At 60.4% G+C, this 17,642-nt stretch overlaps 1 protein-coding gene across 3 annotated transcripts in view; it reads left to right on the forward strand.

Annotated features, from left to right (window-relative positions):
• The window catches only part of SLC9A3 (solute carrier family 9 member A3), a 47,808-nt gene extending 33,572 nt beyond the window's left edge, over nucleotides 1-14,236 (forward strand). Inside the window, exons 4-17 of one of the 3 annotated variants that reach the window (XM_028089993.2) lie at nucleotides 157-235; nucleotides 827-1,004; nucleotides 1,608-1,828; nucleotides 2,741-2,943; nucleotides 3,356-3,445; nucleotides 3,545-3,615; nucleotides 4,620-4,749; nucleotides 6,833-6,948; nucleotides 7,501-7,630; nucleotides 7,863-8,039; nucleotides 8,302-8,374; nucleotides 8,918-9,031; nucleotides 9,352-9,613; nucleotides 11,389-11,478. In XM_028089993.2, the coding sequence (XP_027945794.1) occupies nucleotides 157-235; nucleotides 827-1,004; nucleotides 1,608-1,828; nucleotides 2,741-2,943; nucleotides 3,356-3,445; nucleotides 3,545-3,615; nucleotides 4,620-4,749; nucleotides 6,833-6,948; nucleotides 7,501-7,630; nucleotides 7,863-8,039; nucleotides 8,302-8,374; nucleotides 8,918-9,031; nucleotides 9,352-9,613; nucleotides 11,389-11,392 (1,848 nt within the window). In that variant the 3' untranslated portion in view covers nucleotides 11,393-11,478. Of the gene's footprint in view, nucleotides 1-156; nucleotides 236-826; nucleotides 1,005-1,607; nucleotides 1,829-2,740; nucleotides 2,944-3,355; nucleotides 3,446-3,544; nucleotides 3,616-4,619; nucleotides 4,750-6,832; nucleotides 6,949-7,500; nucleotides 7,631-7,862; nucleotides 8,040-8,301; nucleotides 8,375-8,917; nucleotides 9,032-9,351; nucleotides 9,618-11,388 lie in introns of those variants that run through there. The other 2 variants (XM_088023548.1, XM_028089994.2) reach the window with 2 other exon arrangements.
• The last annotated feature ends 3,406 nt before the right edge of the window (nucleotides 14,237-17,642 follow it).

The following is a 17,642-nucleotide window of genomic DNA, read 5'->3' on the forward strand; positions in this document are numbered from 1 at the left end:
TTATTGCCCCGTAATGATTTCCTCCCAGTGATTTCTGGTGGCTTCCACAGGCTGCTCCATCCAGCCCAAGTCTCTGAAGCCTGGGGCCCGAGTCACGGGGGTGAGTGCTGGCCGAGGGCTGACCCGATGTCATGCTTGCCTCTCTGTCCCCCCCAGGTCCTCTACAACGTGTTTGAATCTTTCGTGACACTGGGTGGTGACAAGGTGACTGGAGTGGATTGCGTGAAAGGCATAGGTGTGTGGCTGGCAGGTCCACCCACCTGGGGAGTGTGAGGGCCACGTCTCCTCTCCAGCATGGGGACCACCTCCAGGCTTCGGCCCCAGGTCTGCCCCTGGAACCCACAGCCTGTGTAGGAGAAGGCATTTCCGCTTTGAAGTCTGGGCGGCGGTTTCCTCGCGTCCCCAGCGTGTTTCATGGACGCAACTTCATTGGGTCCGGGCACCCTTGGGGGAGCAGGGTGCTGCCCCGTGAGGCCCACCAGCACGTCGAGTTGGAGGACGGGGGTCCTGGGTGGTCCCGAGTAAACATTTCTCTGGGAAGGGACAGTGACAGCCTCGCTGTCCTGGGGGCCCGGGGACAACCCTGCGCAAGGCCTCCTTCATGGCCTTTGTCCACAATGGGGGAGGGGAGTCGGGCCTCCCTGCACTCCACGTGGGAGAACTGGCCTCTTGTTGGCCGCGCTGTTGGTGCCTCTGGGGGGGTTACCGGGCGACCCACATGAGGAATGTTCTGGAAGGAGGCCGGTCAGCGGCGCCCACACAGGGGCCAGCCACGCCGGCCACAAAGGGCCTTTCAGGTGGTTCAGCCAACGTCCTCGGCCCACAGTGTCCTTCTTCGTGGTGAGCCTGGGGGGCACGCTGGTGGGGGTGCTTTTCGCCTTCCTGCTCTCGCTGGTGACCCGCTTCACCAAGCACGTGCGCATCATCGAGCCGGGCTTCGTGTTCGTCATCTCCTATTTGTCCTACCTCACGTCCGAGATGCTGTCGCTGTCAGCCATCCTGGCGTGAGTCCCTCACCCCCATGCCCCAGGGTGCCCGGGCCGCACGGTGTCCCGGCCATGTGCTGTGCAGGGGTGGGGTGGGGTCACCCCACAGCACAGCCAAGCAGCTGTGCCCAGGAGGGGAGGGGGAGGGGGAAGGGGGGAGGGGGGAGGGAGGAGAGGGGGGAGGGGGGAAGGCCCCTCCCTTCCTGGGCACAACCTTCCTGGCCCACCTCCCTGTGAGGGGTGAGAAGCCACTGTGGGGGTGAAGAATCTGGTCTATTCAGGTTTTAAATCATGAGTTGGCGTTTTCACAGAATTGTCCTTGAGCTCTGCCTACACGCAGCCTCTTCTGGGTGCCCTGGGTGGGCGGCTGGCTAGCAACCCGTGACCCAAATCTGCCCCAGCACGCCTCCAAGAGCCAGCTGCCGCTGGACTGGGGACAGACACCGAGGCAGCCCACTGGGTGGCTCAGGGTTCAGGTCTTGGGGTGTAGGGAGGCCCAGCTCCAAGAGAAGACCCGATCAGTGGGGTGGGTGCGTGCCCAGGACACAGGCCCACAGGCCCACAGGCCATGCAGGTGGAGTCTCGGCCCCCAGTCTGACAGCAAGCCCATCCCGCCCCCAGCATCACCTTCTGTGGCATCTGCTGTCAGAAGTACGTGAAGGCGAACATCTCTGAGCAGTCAGCCACCACCGTGCGCTACACCATGAAGATGCTGGCCAGTGGGGCGGAGACCATAATCTTCATGTTCCTGGGCATCTCAGCCGTGAACCCCCTCATCTGGAAGTGGAACACAGCCTTTGTGCTCCTGACACTGGTCTTCATCTCTGTGTACCGGGCCATTGGTGAGGGTGCCGGGGGTTGTGGGGACGAAGGAGTGTGGGGTGGGGGTGCGGCTGACGGGGAGGAGGGGAGTCGATGGGGGTGGCGGGGGGGGGACAATGACAGGGATGCCTGGGGGATGGGGCTGTTGGGGAAGGTGGGGAATGGCGGGGGGCAGTGGGGATGACTGAGGGATGCTGGGGACAGTGGAAGGTGGACAGAGGGGACCCGCTGTGGGCAGGCTGTGGGAACCGAGGACGTGGTGTTTGAGACCAGCCCTCGGAGTGAGCCCCCTGGCCCAGTGAACGGCAGGTTCCAGAGCCCCTGGGGAGCCTCAGCATGGCCAGGCCGTCAGTTATGTGCAGTGAAGGTTCAGGCTTTCTTCACGGCCTTGTCACCTTGAGTCAGAGAGAGCATAGCTGGGGGGCAGGGTGGAAGGTTCTAGAACCTAGGGGAACCCATTTGGTTTCCCCTTGGCTCACTCTGGATGCTGTCACTGAGGAAGCAGATGGAGGCTCCTGTGAGGCTGGAGCCCTGCTGCCTGCTGTGACCCTTGTGGCCCATCCTCGGGGTGCTGGCCAGGGCGGGACCACCACCCACTCTGCCTGTGCTCAGCGGGGACTGGGGGCTCCAGGGAGCGGCTTCCGGAGTGAGGCAGAGTCAGTGGTCCTAGGACACAAGGCTTCCATTGCCTCCTGGGTCACAGGGCAGGTTTGGCTCTCGGCCAAGAGGGAGCACAGGTTGGACCGGAGGGTGTGGGGAGAGCAGGGCCCCAGGGTGGCATTTTCGTGACTTTTGCTCAGAACAGAACCCGTCACCCTCGCCGTCAGTGCCCAAGGAGGGAATTCCCAAATGTTGCTCCCCCGGTGCGGTGGCTGCCAAGGAGGGGGGGCCGCTCCTGGAGCGTGGGAGCTCAGCGCGGGCCCGACCCGCAGGTGTCGTCCTGCAGACCTGGGTCTTGAACCGGTACCGGATGGTGCAGCTGGAGATCATAGACCAGGTGGTCATGTCCTATGGTGGCCTGCGCGGAGCCGTGGCCTTCGCTCTGGTTGTCCTTCTGGACGAGAAGAAGGTGAAGGAGAGGAACCTGTTCGTCAGCACGACCATCATCGTGGTCTTTTTCACGGTCATCTTCCAGGTAGGGTCGAGCGCATGCCCCTGCCTGTCCTCCCGGCCTCACCATGCCGGGCCGGGGTGCTGTGACAAGCCTCTCCAGCCTCCAGGCCCTAATTGGTTTTTACTATTTTAGTAACTAGGAGCCGTTTTGTAGGTTTTCATGTGGCCCCACAGGGGACGCAGCACGATTTGGCCTAAAAATGTCCTTCCTGGGTTGCTGCTGGCTAACAAAGCCCCAGTTAATATTTCATTGACCAGACACGCCCAGGAAAGTGTCCCACTTCCCCCTTGCTTTTGGACAATCTAAAGAGCTGACCGGGGGGCCCTCAGAGCAGGGTCGGGTGACGGTGGATTCACACACTGGGGGCTCAGTGGGCCGGGGTGGGCCCTGGGGTGGAACCTGCCTGCCACCAGGGTCAACACCTGTCTTCCAGGGCCTGACCATCAAGCCCCTGGTGCAGTGGCTGAAGGTGAAAAGGAGTGAGCATCGAGAGCCCAAACTCAACGAGAAGCTACACGGCCGGGTAGGGGACCTCCCCAGTGGCTGGGGGGGGGGGGGGCGGGGCAGGGCTGGCAGTTGCGTCCCTCCAAGTGATGCTAATCCCCTTCTCTTTCCTGCGAAGGCTTTCGACCACATCCTTTCAGCCATTGAGGACATATCAGGGCAAATTGGACACAATTATCTCAGAGATAAGTAAGTAGCCGCAGGTGCCCCTGGCTGGGTTGAAATGGGAATATTTGGAGGCATCTTTAGTCTCGTCAGCTTCCTGCCCTCTGCCTTTAACGGGAGACCCACAGGGTAGAAAGAGCCACTGATATTCCCCATAAACCAACCTCACAAAGTGCTAGCTAACTGAAGAACACTGCCTTTAAAGGGGTCAGGTTGCTTGACTAACTGTCTGAGACCCCCACCCCCTGGGACTCCTGGTCCCCCTGAACCCCCTCCTTCCCCTGGGGCTCCCCCTCTCCCTGAGACCCCCCCCGGAGTCCCTCCGCCTCTGGGACCCCTCTCCCCCAGGAGCCCCTCCCCCAGGAGCCCCTCCTTCCCCTGGGACTCCCCCGCCTCCTCCCCCACCACGTCCGTCCAGCTCGTGGCCCGCTGGGCTTCGGCTAGATACTCCCCTTATCCTCACCTGGCCACCTGCTCTTCTGACCCACAATGCTGGCCAGTACCCTAACTGTGTTGGGTTGACAGCCTCCTTCTGGCCAGCCTTGTTCTGTCCTGGTGTGGGAGCTCAGGGCCTCCTCTTCCCCCAGCCAATCCCTCTGCAGGTAAAATGTGCCCCCTTCACTGTAGGCAGGGCTCCAGGGCCCCAGGGCCCTGCCCTCCCCCAGCCTTACCCTTTCTAGAGGGTTAGGTAGTCACTTGGGAAACTTTGCAATATCGTATTAAGAAAACAAAATACAGAATTCGGCATACATTCTAATGACACGTACCTTCAGGTAGGAAGGTAGGAACAGAGCGCAGATGAGGAAATAGCACCCCTGAGGTTTATTCCTTTTATTTTAAAACTTATCTTTGTGCTTGTTACAGTAAATAAAAATCAGGGTTGGGGGTAGGGAGGGCGTCTCCTGTGTCTCAGTTCCTGGGAGACCATGTCCATTACAAGTCTGGGCAGTGAGAGGGGTCCCCGTCCACCCTGGGGCCTTGCCCACGGCCCATCCAAGTGTTGATGTCATGTTCGTTTGACCCCCCAGGTGGTCCAATTTTGATAGGAAATTCCTCAGCAAAATCCTTATGAGAAGGTCGGCTCAGAAGTCACGAGATCGGATTCTGAATGTTTTCCATGAACTCAACTTGAAAGATGCCATTAGCTATGTGGCTGAGGTACCAGAACATTCCATCTGTTCTCTTGTTGGAGTTGGGGGCTGAAACAACACCCAGCCAAAGGATGTGGCCAACAGCCACGGGGTCTAGGGCAGCGGGTCAGGGAGGGAGGCCCCTGGTGGGAAGGCCCAGGTGGCACCGCGCTGGGGCTGCGGACAAGTTCATGACGTGAAGCTCCTGGGTCCTCCAACACCCCAAGAATGGCTGTGGGAGCTGAGGCACAGCACCCTCCCCCACGGCCCTCTGTGGGATGCTCTGTGGTCTGGTGAGTCTGAGATCGAAGACCAGCTAGGGCATTACAGAGTCATGCCCCCCAACATACATATGTGCACACACACACATTCATGCATGTCTGCATATGCACACAGAGGGGAAAGCAGCAAGGGTATCTCGCATCCTGTGGGGTCAACAGGGGACACACCTGGGAACAGGCTGTGATTCTAAGGTCCTTGCAGGTGAGCAGGACTCCTCTGCATCCACAGAACACCCGCTTCTGTAGGTGAATGACTCCTCCCCCATGTCTTTGGGGCTGATGGGCCATAGAAGACCCCCACCAACTAGTGGCTGGTGCATCCGGTGTGGGGTCAGTGAGTGGGCTCGGGGAGCCTGTGGAAGGATGAGGGACTAGCCTACCACGTGGGCTGCATGGTGACTCTCCGGATCTTGCTGTTTCTGATGCCACATGCCCTGCGCCAACCCATAGCCACTCAGTCAGGACTCGGGGTGTGTCAAAGTGACCCAGGCATAGCAGGTCCCTGGTCAAACCCCACTCCCCTGGACACACAGTCTGGCTGGCCCCTCCCCAGGGGCCACACGCCTCCAGGCAGTGCACGCGTGTGACAGTCACTTGGCCTTTGCCCCGTGTGTATCCCCTGGGCCCCGAGGTCACCTGACGCCTCACCAGCTCAGGCCTACACAGAGCCTGGTGAGCTAGGGATCTGCACTCCCATCTCAGCAAATCCCATGGACCTCAGCGAGAAGGCGTAGCCAGAGCCCTGGAAGCGTCTGTTCCTTCCGAGGGGAAAGTGATTCCTGTCTCGAGTGGGCTTGTCCACACCAAATGTACAGCCTGATGCCCTAACACAGCCGGGGGTCACTCCAGGACAGACGGATGCAGGGGCCACTGGGAGAGCAGTAAAGAGGAGGGCCCTACACCGTCTACTGAGCTAATGCCACACCAATGCTGCTCCCCCTGAAACCCCAACCCACAAGCTCCAGGCACTAGGAGGGACAAGGTCACCTGCTGTCTGCACCTCTGGCCCTGGGCTGGGAAAGTTCACTGCTCAAATCTCTGCCCTCTGGGACTACAGAGGCCTTCGTGTCCTTCGAGCCTGGATGGGTGGGCAGGAGGGACTGTCCTGACTGACCAGCCCTTCTGCTGGCCCAGTCCTGTCTCCCTCGGACACTCTGACGCCCCTAGCCCCCACGTGGGAGATGCAGCCTGCTTGCAGGGCCCCCACTGCCCACCACACTGAGCGCCTGGTGCCCGTGACATGGGCTCCTGCATGGTCAGGACTGGCTCTGCCCACTCAGACCGCAGTGGGGGGTGGTGCGTCCTCCTGGGCTGTGCCTCTGGGCCTCCTGCCCTGCCACGCCGGCCCCTGTCCCTGGTGCCCTCGCAGCCCCATGCCCTCCCCTGAGGAATCCCTGCTTCTCCTCCAGTGGCCCCCTTGGCACTCGGCCCCACGCTCCCACCCAAGGAGAGTGGCTGTTTCCAACTCTCATTCATGTCAGGCTTGGCTCTACGTGATCTCAATCTGGTTCAGTTCCGGACAGAGGCCATGAGCCCCCACTGGGGGTTTCCTTCTCAGGGTCACTGAGGGCAGGTGCTTGGGAGTCTCCAGTGGGGACAGGGGACACCTCCCCAGTCCTGTGGGGAGCTGCAATGTTTCCTGATGCCCCGTGCCCACTGAGGGTCTGGGTTGAAGGACCCATGGTTCTGTCTTCACTTTCCTCTTCAAACCACCAGCCCCGACCCCTCAGCGAGGCCTTACCTGTGGCCTCAGCTCTCCAGGGGCTGGTGGTCACCTGGCTTCAAGGCACTCCACGGTGTGGGCTGGCACAGGCTTCCTCTTCCCCACAGGGAGAGCGCCGTGGGTCCCTGGCCTTCATCCGCTCCCCCAGCACCGACAACATGGTCAATGTGGACTTCAGCACACCACGGCCCTCAACCGTGGAGGCCTCTGTCTCCTACCTCCTGTAGGTGCTCGCGTTCACACGGGCTTCCACCAGAAGAGGCCACCCCTGGCCTGGGCCCCTCCCCCCCTGCCCCTGGAGGCTGCCCGCCTGGTCATAGGCAGCAGGGCCCCTCTGGACAGACACTGGCCAGTGGGCACCTGGGGGCAACTGCGAGTCATAAATGGGTGGAGCAGAGGCCCCTGCATCGGACCCCAGGGAGGGCGTGCACACAGGCGCCGGTGTCCCCCGCTCCAATGCATCTGTAGTAAATGTTAGCGCCTGCCGGATGGAGACCAAGAGAGGAGGGTGCCAGACAGAGACCTGGGGCTGAGGCCTCATCCCTGGTCACCCCTACCTACACCGGTCCCGGGGTTTGGGCCTCCTGCTCTGTAGTGCTGTGCGGCTGGGGCTTGGCCAACCGGCGTGCAGGTGCCGGGCTTGAGGGGGTGAGTGAGGAGGGCACGGAGCACGGTGTCCGGGGAGGCCTCATGGGAAGTCACGCCCAGGACAAGCCGCCCAGGGGGCCGGCGGTGAGGGCAGGAAGGGCAGGCGGTCACCATGGCCCCCACACAGGAGGGAGAACGTCAGCGCGGTGTGCCTGGACATGCAGTCCCTGGAACAGAGGAGGAGGAGCATCCGTGACACAGAGGACATGGTCACTCACCACACCCTGCAGCAGTACCTGTACAAGCCTCGGCAGGAGGTGGGCGCGCGGAGCCCGGGTGGGGTGCAGCTCCCTGGTCCCCTCCTCGCCCCGGGACGGTTTCCGTGCAGAGGGTGCTCAGGCCGAGAAGGGCTGGCAGGAGGCGCGGGGCTCAGCCTCCCAGCCAGGTCCCTGGGCCCTCTCGCCCCTGGGTGTGCTGGCTGGGGGTGCTGGGGGGGCCGTGAGGCCCGGGGCAGCCATGCAGGGTGCCCCCACCGTGACCTCTCCCCAGTACAAGCATCTCTACAGTCGGCATGAGCTGACCCCGAGCGAGGACGAGAAGCAGGACAAGGAGATCTTCCACAGGACCATGCGGAAGCGCTTGGAGTCCTTCAAGTCCGCCAAGCTGGGGATCAACCAGAACAAGAAGGCGGCAAAACTCTACAAGAGGGAACGCGCCCAGAAACGGGTGAGGGCAGTGGGCACGTGGTTGTCGGCAGAGGGGCCGTGGGGTTCCCGGGGGCTGGGGTCCCACCAGGGCACCCCCAGGGACAGGCCTGGGCAGGCGCTCTGCTCCTGTAACCCCTCACAGAGCAGGAGGGGCCCCGGAGGGCTCCCAGCAGCACCAGCAGGGGCTCCCCTGGAACAGTCTCCCCTGGGAACAGTTGGGGCAGTCAGGGTCCAGGTGTGGCTGTGCCCACACCTGCTGACGGTTTCCTTTTGTTTCTCAGAGGAACAGCAGTGTCCCCAACGGGAAACTGCCCACGGAGAGCCCCATGGACAACTTCACCATTAAGGAGAAAGGTACTGGGGGGGGCAGAGCAGGACCCAGAGACACATGCGATGGGGCAGGAGGGGTGCAGAGCACTGTCCTGCCAGAGGGACCCTTCCCCTTGGCAGTCAGGACCCACCTTGGGCAGGGGGCTGCTGCCAAGGCCCCCGCCGCTCTGGTGGGCAGCGCCCTGGAGGTGGGCTCCACATCCCCTGTCCCAGTCCCCACTTGTGGTTTAGCTACAAGAAGAGTGCCCTCTCTGAGCAGAGCCTGCTCTGCAGCGCGCTCCTGCCTCCAGAAGGCCAGGCTGGCTGGGGAGGAGGAGCAGGGGCAGGAGGGCTGGACACTCCCCGTGGCTCCCGTGTAGAAGGGAAAACCTCTTGGTGTGGTTTTGCTTTGCCCAGCCCTGTGCTGGCCGTCCAGGCACTGCTGCCCAGCAAGCTGCCCAGATGGGGTGGTGTGATGACAGCCCTCGGGGTGCTCTGCAAGCGGTCAAGGGTGTCAGTCAAGGGCACTACACGGGGGTGTCTGTGCGCCCAGCCCGCTCCCTTCATGCTGCCCTCTCTTGCCACCAGATTTGGAACTTTCAGAACCAGAGGAGGCCCCGGACTACGGTGCTGAAATGGGTGGGGGGATCGAGTTCCTGGCAAACATCACGCAAGATGCCACGGCAACAGACTCCCCCTCAGGTGAGGGGTGGGGCCGGCCCTCCTTGGGCCCCACACGTGAGCATGGTCATTGGTCATTGATGGGGGCTACAGGGCCCGGGTCCACATGGGGTGTGAGTTGCGGGGGGGGTCTCTGCTCCAGAGAAGGGAGCATGTGCCCTGCCTGCTGCGTGTGGAGAGACAGAATGGGGTGCAAGGCATGGAACCCCAAAGACCTTCCAGGTGACCTTCCAGGTGTCGGCTACAGGAAGAGCTGGTGTCTGACCCCCAGGGCAGCACCCTCCCTCGCTGCTGTCTGAGGTTCACCTGGGAATCTCATCAGCCCCTGCCCTTTCTCCTAGGGATTGACAACCCCGTGTTCTCCCCGGATGAGGACCTGAGCATCCTCTCCAGGGTGCCACCCTGGCTGTCCCCTGGGGAGACGGTGGTGCCCTCCCAGAGGGCCCGTGTGCAGATCCCCTGCTCTCCGGGCAACTTCCGCCGCCTGGCGCCCTTCCGCCTCAGCAACAAGTCCGTGGACTCCTTTCTGCAGGCCGATGGCCCCAGTGGCCCCGATGGCTCCGAGGAGCAGCCCCACAAGACCCTCCCTGAGTCCACGCACATGTAACTCCTGACCCCGCCCACTGGCCTGACACCTGCTCTCTCAGCTTCTCTCCTCTAGCCAGCCGCCTCTCTGGCTCTGGACCTGAACTTCCGCAGACTTTCTCCAGCAACTCTTCTCCCTCCTTCTAAACCTCTTTTCCAGCTGCACATTTCTTAGGAGACCTGTCTGAGTCTCTGCTTCTCCAGCTGAGATGTCAGGATCCAGAGCTGTTTGAGGATCTCTGTAACCCATGTGCTCAGCCCATGAATCTAAGTCTTGAGCTCAGAGGGAACTGAGCCCAGGGCTGGGTGGGGGTTGCGTGGGAAGAGGCCTGTTTTCCTCCCCAAAGGCCCCCGGGGGTTTGGGAAAAGTCCATGTGACAGAAGTGAGTCCAGAAGAGCAACGGGTCCCTTTCAGCCTCATACAGAGAGGAGCTTGGGGAAAGGGAACAGGGAAGTGGAGGGGCAGGCCACCAGCCAGCCAAGGGGACCAGCACCTCTCTCAGGAGAGGAGGCCAGAGAAGGCAGGGGTGGGGGGGTGGAGTTAGGGGACAAGGCAAGGGCGGGGGGGGGGAGCGAGGGGGCAAGGCAAGTGTGGGAGGCTGGAGGGGCGCAAGGGGCAAGGCAAGGGAGTCAGAGTGGGGGAGTGAGGGGGCAAGGCAAGGGTGGAAGGTGGGGGGCGTTAGGGGGCAAGGCAAGGGCGGGAGGCAGGGGTGAGGCACCTGTTCTGCTTCAGGGACTTCTTGCTGGGTCCCCACTTTACCTTCCATAGGGAAGAGGGTTCACCCCTTTGTGCAAGGTTTTGGGTTCATTTCACGTTTCCTTTGGGTGTTTGGTGGGCACTTGGGGGGAAACAGGAGGCGAACCTTTCCCCCAGCACAGAAGGGGCTCTCATGCAGAAGCTTTCCCATTCATTTCAACTGAAGCAGGACCTCCTTGTTTTTCTCTCCTGTGGACACTTGGAGAGGGCGTGCATCAGTCCAGCTGGGGCGAGGCCTTCATGGTGGGGTGTTCTAGCAAGGCTGGCTGGCGCTCCCCGGTGCAGCATTTTCTTTATGCATAACGCTGGGCTTTCTCGGGAGTTCCTGGGGACTAGAAGTGAGCTTGTGGGGAACACCACGTGGGCAGGGCCTCTGTCTGGTCCTTCCGCTGCTCTTCTGCTTCTTCCTGGCTTCTGCCTCTGAACCCATAACCTTCCCCTCTCTCTTCCTTGAACCCTGCTTGTCCTAGAGCAAGGGCACCGTGTCCAGGGAGGCCATGTGGCCAGGACCATTCCTGGACAGGGTGGTTGTATGGGGCGGGCATGGCCTGTAGCGGAGGTGCCCGTCAGGGGGCTGCAGAGGCAGGTCCTTAGAAGGCCCTGTAACTGCACCGTGTTGGCCACACGGCCCGGGCATGGCCTCAGAGTGTCCCACAACATTCCAGGTAGTGGGGGCGGGGCGCAGGCCGGGTGTGTTGGGGACCCTCCAGGCTGCTCGGCCATCCTGGAAGATTAGAGGGAAGGTCCCACGGCCTGGAGTGTCCCTGTGATTCCCGGACCCGCAGAGGGGCGGTGGCAGCCTCCAGAGGTGGGAGCGCCCGCAGTCAACTGGGAAGGTTGCCCATGCCCCCTGCCCGCAGGCATGCTCCGGGTTTTGGCCAACCCAGCAAGTCTTGACTTCCGTGCAGTTTGCGCGGCATGGGGCCGGGAACCTGACCAGCGCCGCCTCCCGGGTCTCCCCTGCACCCCTTCCCCCTCCCCCCCCACGAGGGCCCCCGCCAGGTGCCCTCTGCGCTCACACCCTCTTCTCCCGCAGGTGACACGGGCTCCGACGTGCCGCTGACCGGACGCTCGTCCCCTCCCGCCGCCGAGAAGCCCCCGCTTCCCGCGCGGTCCCCGCGCCAGCGCGCCCTGAGCCCGGCCCCGCCCGCCGAGGGCCCGCCCGCCGAGGCCCCGCCCACCGCCCCGTCCGACCGCGAGCCCGGCGCGGGGCCGGAGCGCCGCGGACTCCCGGGCGCGCATGCGCGGTCGGCGGCGGCGCGCCGCGTGCACAGCCGGCGCTCTTTCCAGCGGCCCCGCGCGCGCCGCCGCCCCGCGCTGCTCAAGCTCGCGTCCCTGCCGCCGTCGTGCCACGCGCCGCCGCACGCGCTGGAGCAGGAGGAGACGCCGCTGTGACGGCCAGGCCCCGGGGTCTCCCCCAGCCGGAGTCTAGGTGCTGGCATAGGGCAGCAAGCCGGACTCGCCGGTTCAGAATCCGTCCCAGGGGACCGAGTGTGCCACGAGGCCTGACCCTTGGAATTCCTTGGAGCCACCTGCAGAGAGGCCCCTGCAGAGAGGCCCCTGTGGGCTAGGAAGTGGAGCGTGGCAGAGCCTCTAACAGCTGCCGGGCGGTCTGGGCCCGTGCCCTTGCCCCGAGACTCTGCTGTGGGCCCTTCTGTGCACCTGCCGTGGTTCTGAAGCCTGCCGGCACTTGGGTGTCATTGCCACCCCGACTTAGAGTCAGGAAGGGCCCTGGGTATCCAGAAGTGGGCTCTGGGTTCGAGTTCTTGCCACTTCGTGTCCACTATCTCATCAACACTGCCAGGGACACTGAGACCAGATGTCAGCCCACCTTCCGGGCCCCGCAGGGCTCTCACCCCCAGGGAGGCAGGAGCCCTGATTCCAGGAGCAGTTTGCAGGCGGAGGGGTTGGCCCTGCGTGATGTCTTAACATACACTTAGCAGTTCTTTGATCTACCTGTCACCTTAGGGACACCTTAGGTACAATTGCAGAAACATCTTTTGTTTATCCTTTTTGTGTTGTGACTTCTGGAGCCCAGCACTGGTCTGGCTCTGGCCCAGGCGTCAATGTGGCGGCCCCTGGTTTGCGGGTGTTGCCCCATGCCCAACACCTGGTCTCTGGCCTTAGCCGTCCCACCTGACACTGGGAGAGGTTGCACTGGCCGTGTGGGCAGGTCTACACAGCTCCCACTGAGTAGAGTGGGCCTTCACTTAGCAAGCAGCTCAACAGGGCCCGGGCCAGGTGGGGTGGGAAGCTGCTCTTTCCTGGAGAGCCAAGGGACTTGGAGCAGGGCTCAGACCCTCACAGGACCCTCTGGGCCTGCCCTGAGAATGTTGTAGCCCAGACTGCTTCTCACCCCCTCCAGGGTCTCAGGGACATGGCTTTGGACAGAGCTGCACCCTCTGCCCCCCATCCTCTGGAGGGAGACCACTGTCTGGCTCTCCTATGGGGGCAGCAGACAGGAGGCTGGGGTGAGGAGGCTGCCACAGTAGTCCAGGGAAGAGGCCCTCATCTGCCCTCGCCTGTTCCTCAGAAAGAGGTAGTAAAGATCAGAGGAATGTGGGCCTTAGGATGGACACTACTAGAAGCTTTTCTGAAGAGGCCCAGCTCAGCTCTGCTCAGGAAAGTATTTGTGCTGTGCTGTGACCGACTTCTGATGGTGGAAATTCTCACAGCCGTCACTGGCGAGGCCTGATAGCACTTCGTAGTGTTCACTGAGACCCTGGTGGAAAGTCGGTACAACCTACTGTCCCTTTGCTGTTGAGAAAAACAGGGACTAGTCACTGTGGCATCTGCTCAGCAACACAAAGCTCTTGACCCTGAGGCAGCAGATCTGCTCATTACCTAAATCACACACACGGGGGTGGTGTTTGGTTTTCTTTCTGTAGGTATTCCCCACACTGTGCAACCATTTTGACCAACTCTGTGAGCACAAAATCCAGCCATTATCGGGGCAACAAAACCTGCCGGTTAGTGAGCCCGACTGAGCTGCAGCAACCACGCACACCTCCAGGAAGGCACACGCTCTGCCCACTCCCTGCAGAGTGGTTCGTCCAGATCAAGCCAAGCCCTGCCGCACTGAGCTCCCCAGGGTCCACAGCCCAGCTGGTCCGGCATCTCCAGCTGCCTTAACAACTCACCTGGACCTCTGGACCCGGATCCAATTCCCAGCTGCGGAGCTAGAGGCTGAGCTGGGGAAAGCGGCTCGGAGGTCCCTCCATCAACACCAGACATAGTAAACCGGCGGGTGATGCCTCTGTTTGACAAATGTCTCACGGCTCAGGTGGAACTGAAGTTCTAGGTGGGAAACCTCCTTTGCAGAATCCCACATTTCAATGCTCACGAGAGAAGTTTGGTGTTTCCTCTGTGGACAGTCTTATGCTCCGTAGTGCTGTGGATACATTTCATAAATGAGAATCCTAGCTGTTCTTGTCATTGTAAAACAGAAAGTAAACAAAGTCTTATGGATGTATTTCCTTAGGAAAACTGTTGTAAAATTTTTTATTATAAAAGAATTCCTATTTATTTAATACTGAATTTTGGCCTACTTTATGGTAGACTATAAAGAACACAAATGTAGGAGTTGCTATTTCTCACCTATTTTCTTGAAAATACTTTTGTTACAGTGCTTATATACTGTGTACTAGTGATCTTCTATTGTGAAAGGAGATTTAAAGAATTTCATTGAAATTCGAAATGTACGTTAAGTTAGGAGTGGTGAAAATTGTGTGTTAATTTTGTGAATGTAATTTTAGTCAAATTTTGTGTAACCCTGACCACAGAACAATGTGCCTTACAGGGCCCCCTGGATGTGCTGGGCAGGGGCCCTGTCACAGACCCTGTCACACCTGCATGATCAAGTCTATTAAAAATGTTTCAAGGCACTGTGGGTGGAAACTTTGTGAGAAATCATATCAAGGAGAATTTAAGGGGCAGTTTGCTGCAGGCAAACATTGCTCTGGTACTAAAATTAACATCGACATGTGCGTGTGCATGCGCGTGTGTGCATGCGTCAGAGGCAGCCCCTTCTGGCTGGTGCAAGGAGGTCGTTGGGACGCGACTGCTGGCACGCCCTGGGCTCTGAGACCTGGTTCTTCCCAGGCACAGACAGGTGGGCACCACCACTTGCTCACTTACTCAGACTCGTCACTGCACACGGGGCAGGCGCCCGGAAAGGGCAGAGCAGCGCCCACCCAGCCAGAATGGGAGGAGGAAGTGCCTGAGACACCAAAGGGGGTGGGCCCAGGGCCGGAAGGAGGTGGGTAAGGGTGGTCTCTGGAGGCCAAGATGAAGCTGATGGGGGAGGCAGAACTGCACCTGCCCCTAAATGTCTGGGTGAATCTTGTCCCCCCGAGGTGGATCCCACCCCCCCAGGTGGATCCTGCCCCCCCCCGAGGTGGATCCCACCCTCAGGTGGATCCCACCCCCCCAGGTGGATCCCGCCCCCCCCGAGGTGGATCCCACCCCCAGGTGGATCCCACCCCCAGGTGACTCTCACCCCCCCAGGTGGATCTTGCCCCCCAGGTGAATCTCACCCCCCCAGGTGGATCCCACCCCCAGGTGGATCCCACCCCCCAGGTGGATCCCGCCCCCCCAGGTGGATCCCACCCCCCCAGGTGGATCCCTCAGGTGGATCCCACCCCCCAGGTGGATCCTGCCCCCCCAGGTGGATCCCGCCCCCCCCCAGGTGGATCCCTCAGGTGGATCCCACCCCCCAGGTGGATCCCGCCCCCCCCAGGTGAATCCCACCCCCAGGTGAATCCCACCCCCCAAGTGGATCCCGCCCCCCCCAGGTGGATCCCACCCCGCCAGGTGGATCCCGCCCCCCCCAGGTGAATCCCACCCCCCCAGGTGGATCCCACCCCCAGGTGAATCCCACCCCCCCAGGTGGATCCTGCCCCCCCCAGGTGGATCCCACCCCCAGGTTCCTTGAGGTCTGTGTCACAGACACATCTTTTTTTTTAGAAAACAAGGGCACAAGCAGGGGCAGGGGGTAGGGGAGAGAAGGGGTGGAGAGAGAGAGTCCTAAGCAGACTCCCTGCTGAACACAGAGCCTGGACTCAATCTCACCACCCTGAGATCATGACCTGAGCTGAAACCAAGAGTCAGACACTTAACCCACAGAGCCACCCAGGTGCCCCACAGACACATCTTTCAATAGCTAAAATTTTTGAGGTTTATTATAGAAAGAAAATGCACATCAATGCCGAGTCTATAAATACTTTTTATAAGAGAAGTCTAACCAGCAAATTTATAGCCATTTCAAAGTTGATAGGAGTGTGGTTCTAGGACTGCTGTAAGTACCACAGACCGGTTGGCTTAGAACAACACATTCATTGCCAAGTAATCCAGGTGTGGGCAGGGGCTCACTCCCGACCTTGCAGGAGAGTCCTCCGACCTTGTCAGTGTCTGGTGCCCCTGGGCTTGGAGGAGCATCACCTCAACCCCCCACGCCTGTCACGGCCCCACCTGCTCGCTCCCAGGCCAGCTGTCCAGGAAGCCCGTCTCCGGGCTTCTCCCCGCTGCGTTCCATGTCTCCTCCCAGGTGGCACTGGTGTCCCGGTCACATCCCTCGCTGCGGTGTGCCACGGACAGGCAGGAGGGCCGAGCAGCCAGAAGCCCCCATGTGGCCCACCTTCCCTGGAAGACTTCCTCTGGACACAAAGAAGTGTCCATGCCTCCCAGCTCCGTGTTTTGGGGTCACAGCAGTTTGGACGGTACATTGGCAGAGCACCCCAGGTAAGCATCAGCTCATGCGCCCACACCAGTTAAATGTGGTCAGGAGCCCCTTCCCCGCCGTGCTCTGAAAACCCTATGAATAAAACTTGAGAGTCAAAGAAATCTCCTACCTTGAAAGATGTTCTTTCCACTGAACAGCAAGTGTTCTTACAAAGAACCACCCAAAGACTCAGTGAGTCTGCAGTGGCCTGACAGGAACCTGTTTCTGGTACCAGCTGCAGGCTGCCTGTCCTGTTAAACCCATTTTCTCCGATGGACACCTGGCACCAAGCGGCCTAGAGACGAGCCCCCCCTGGCTGTCACCGACCCACCAGGATGTGGGCCTCTACTCTGCCCCCACCCCCCACCACATCCTGGCCACTGTGCTGCCCTCAAAATCACGTGTCCCTGTTATTTGGAACGTGCTGACCTCTGGCTTTCACCATTACCACAGGCATCCCTGAAGCAAGTGTGACCAATGGCCAAGGGCACTGGGGCGACCATCACATAATCACAGCAAGAACTGACAAGGACAATGTGCGCCACTTGGGTCTGTTGTCATCATTTGAATATTCACCCTGGATATTTGTTCCTGAAGTAACGTGGAGTGAAAATTCAGTCGCTGGGAAAATAAATGCATTTTTATGATTATAAGGGACAATAAAACTCTTAATTTTATTATTTCAAAAAACACTTGGAATTACTACATGCTCAACATTAAGACACATACTTAATATGTATATGAAAAGACAGGACATTTGCTCCATATTTATAGAAAAGTCACTCCTCTTCTGAACCAGGAACTTTCTCTAAGAACTGCATCTAGTTTTTAGTCACTTAATTCCATTTAGGTTTTGATTCCTTGAACAAAAAGCCCTTCATGTGAATTTTTTACATGGCTGGACATGGCTGGAGATGAGCAGAGACTTGAGCTCGGGGGTTCAGGGCAGCCCACACCGCACTCACGCGGGGCCCTCGGGGGGAGAAGCAGAGCACAGCACAGCCACCACGGGGGCTGGCGGCACAGTGGGGAAGGGGCTGCATGCCCCCCCACCTGAGCCAGCCGGTCCCCGGGGTCCCTGAAGCAAGGCCGGGGGGAACAGGGCCCCTCTCCATTCCTGATTTTGGACAGCACCGCATGGTGAACCAGAGCGCAGGTGCTTCCGAGAACTCCCACTCACTGACAGCAGTGGGGAAGGGTCAGGACCCACACACAGGCCTCCCCATGTATTCAGGTACAGCCTCTTAGTTAATGCATTGTGAGACTCAAGACTCATGCAAAACGAGGCCACCACTGAAGCAGCTGCCACATAGACGGCTACACGACAGAGGGGCTAAGGGATCTGGTGTCAGGAAGGAGCACAGATCCTGTATCGTGCACCAGATAAATGTTCGCATTCACCTTCGAATCCGCTTTGTCAGACCTGATGCTCATCCCTCGTCTGCCAGGTCCGCTCCTGGGGGAGGGTGTGGAGTGGCCAGAGGGACACCTGCCTGACCTCAGTGGGGTTGCGGGGAGGATGGGGCTGGGGCCCAGCACCTAAGAGCCTGCGGCACGTGTCAGGACACACA

Source organism: Eumetopias jubatus, unplaced genomic scaffold (assembly GCF_037043125.1).
Source record: "Eumetopias jubatus isolate StellerSeaLion01/CBP00866 unplaced genomic scaffold, mEumJub1_p1.0 scaffold_5, whole genome shotgun sequence".
Lineage (NCBI taxonomy): Eukaryota > Metazoa > Chordata > Mammalia > Carnivora > Otariidae > Eumetopias > Eumetopias jubatus.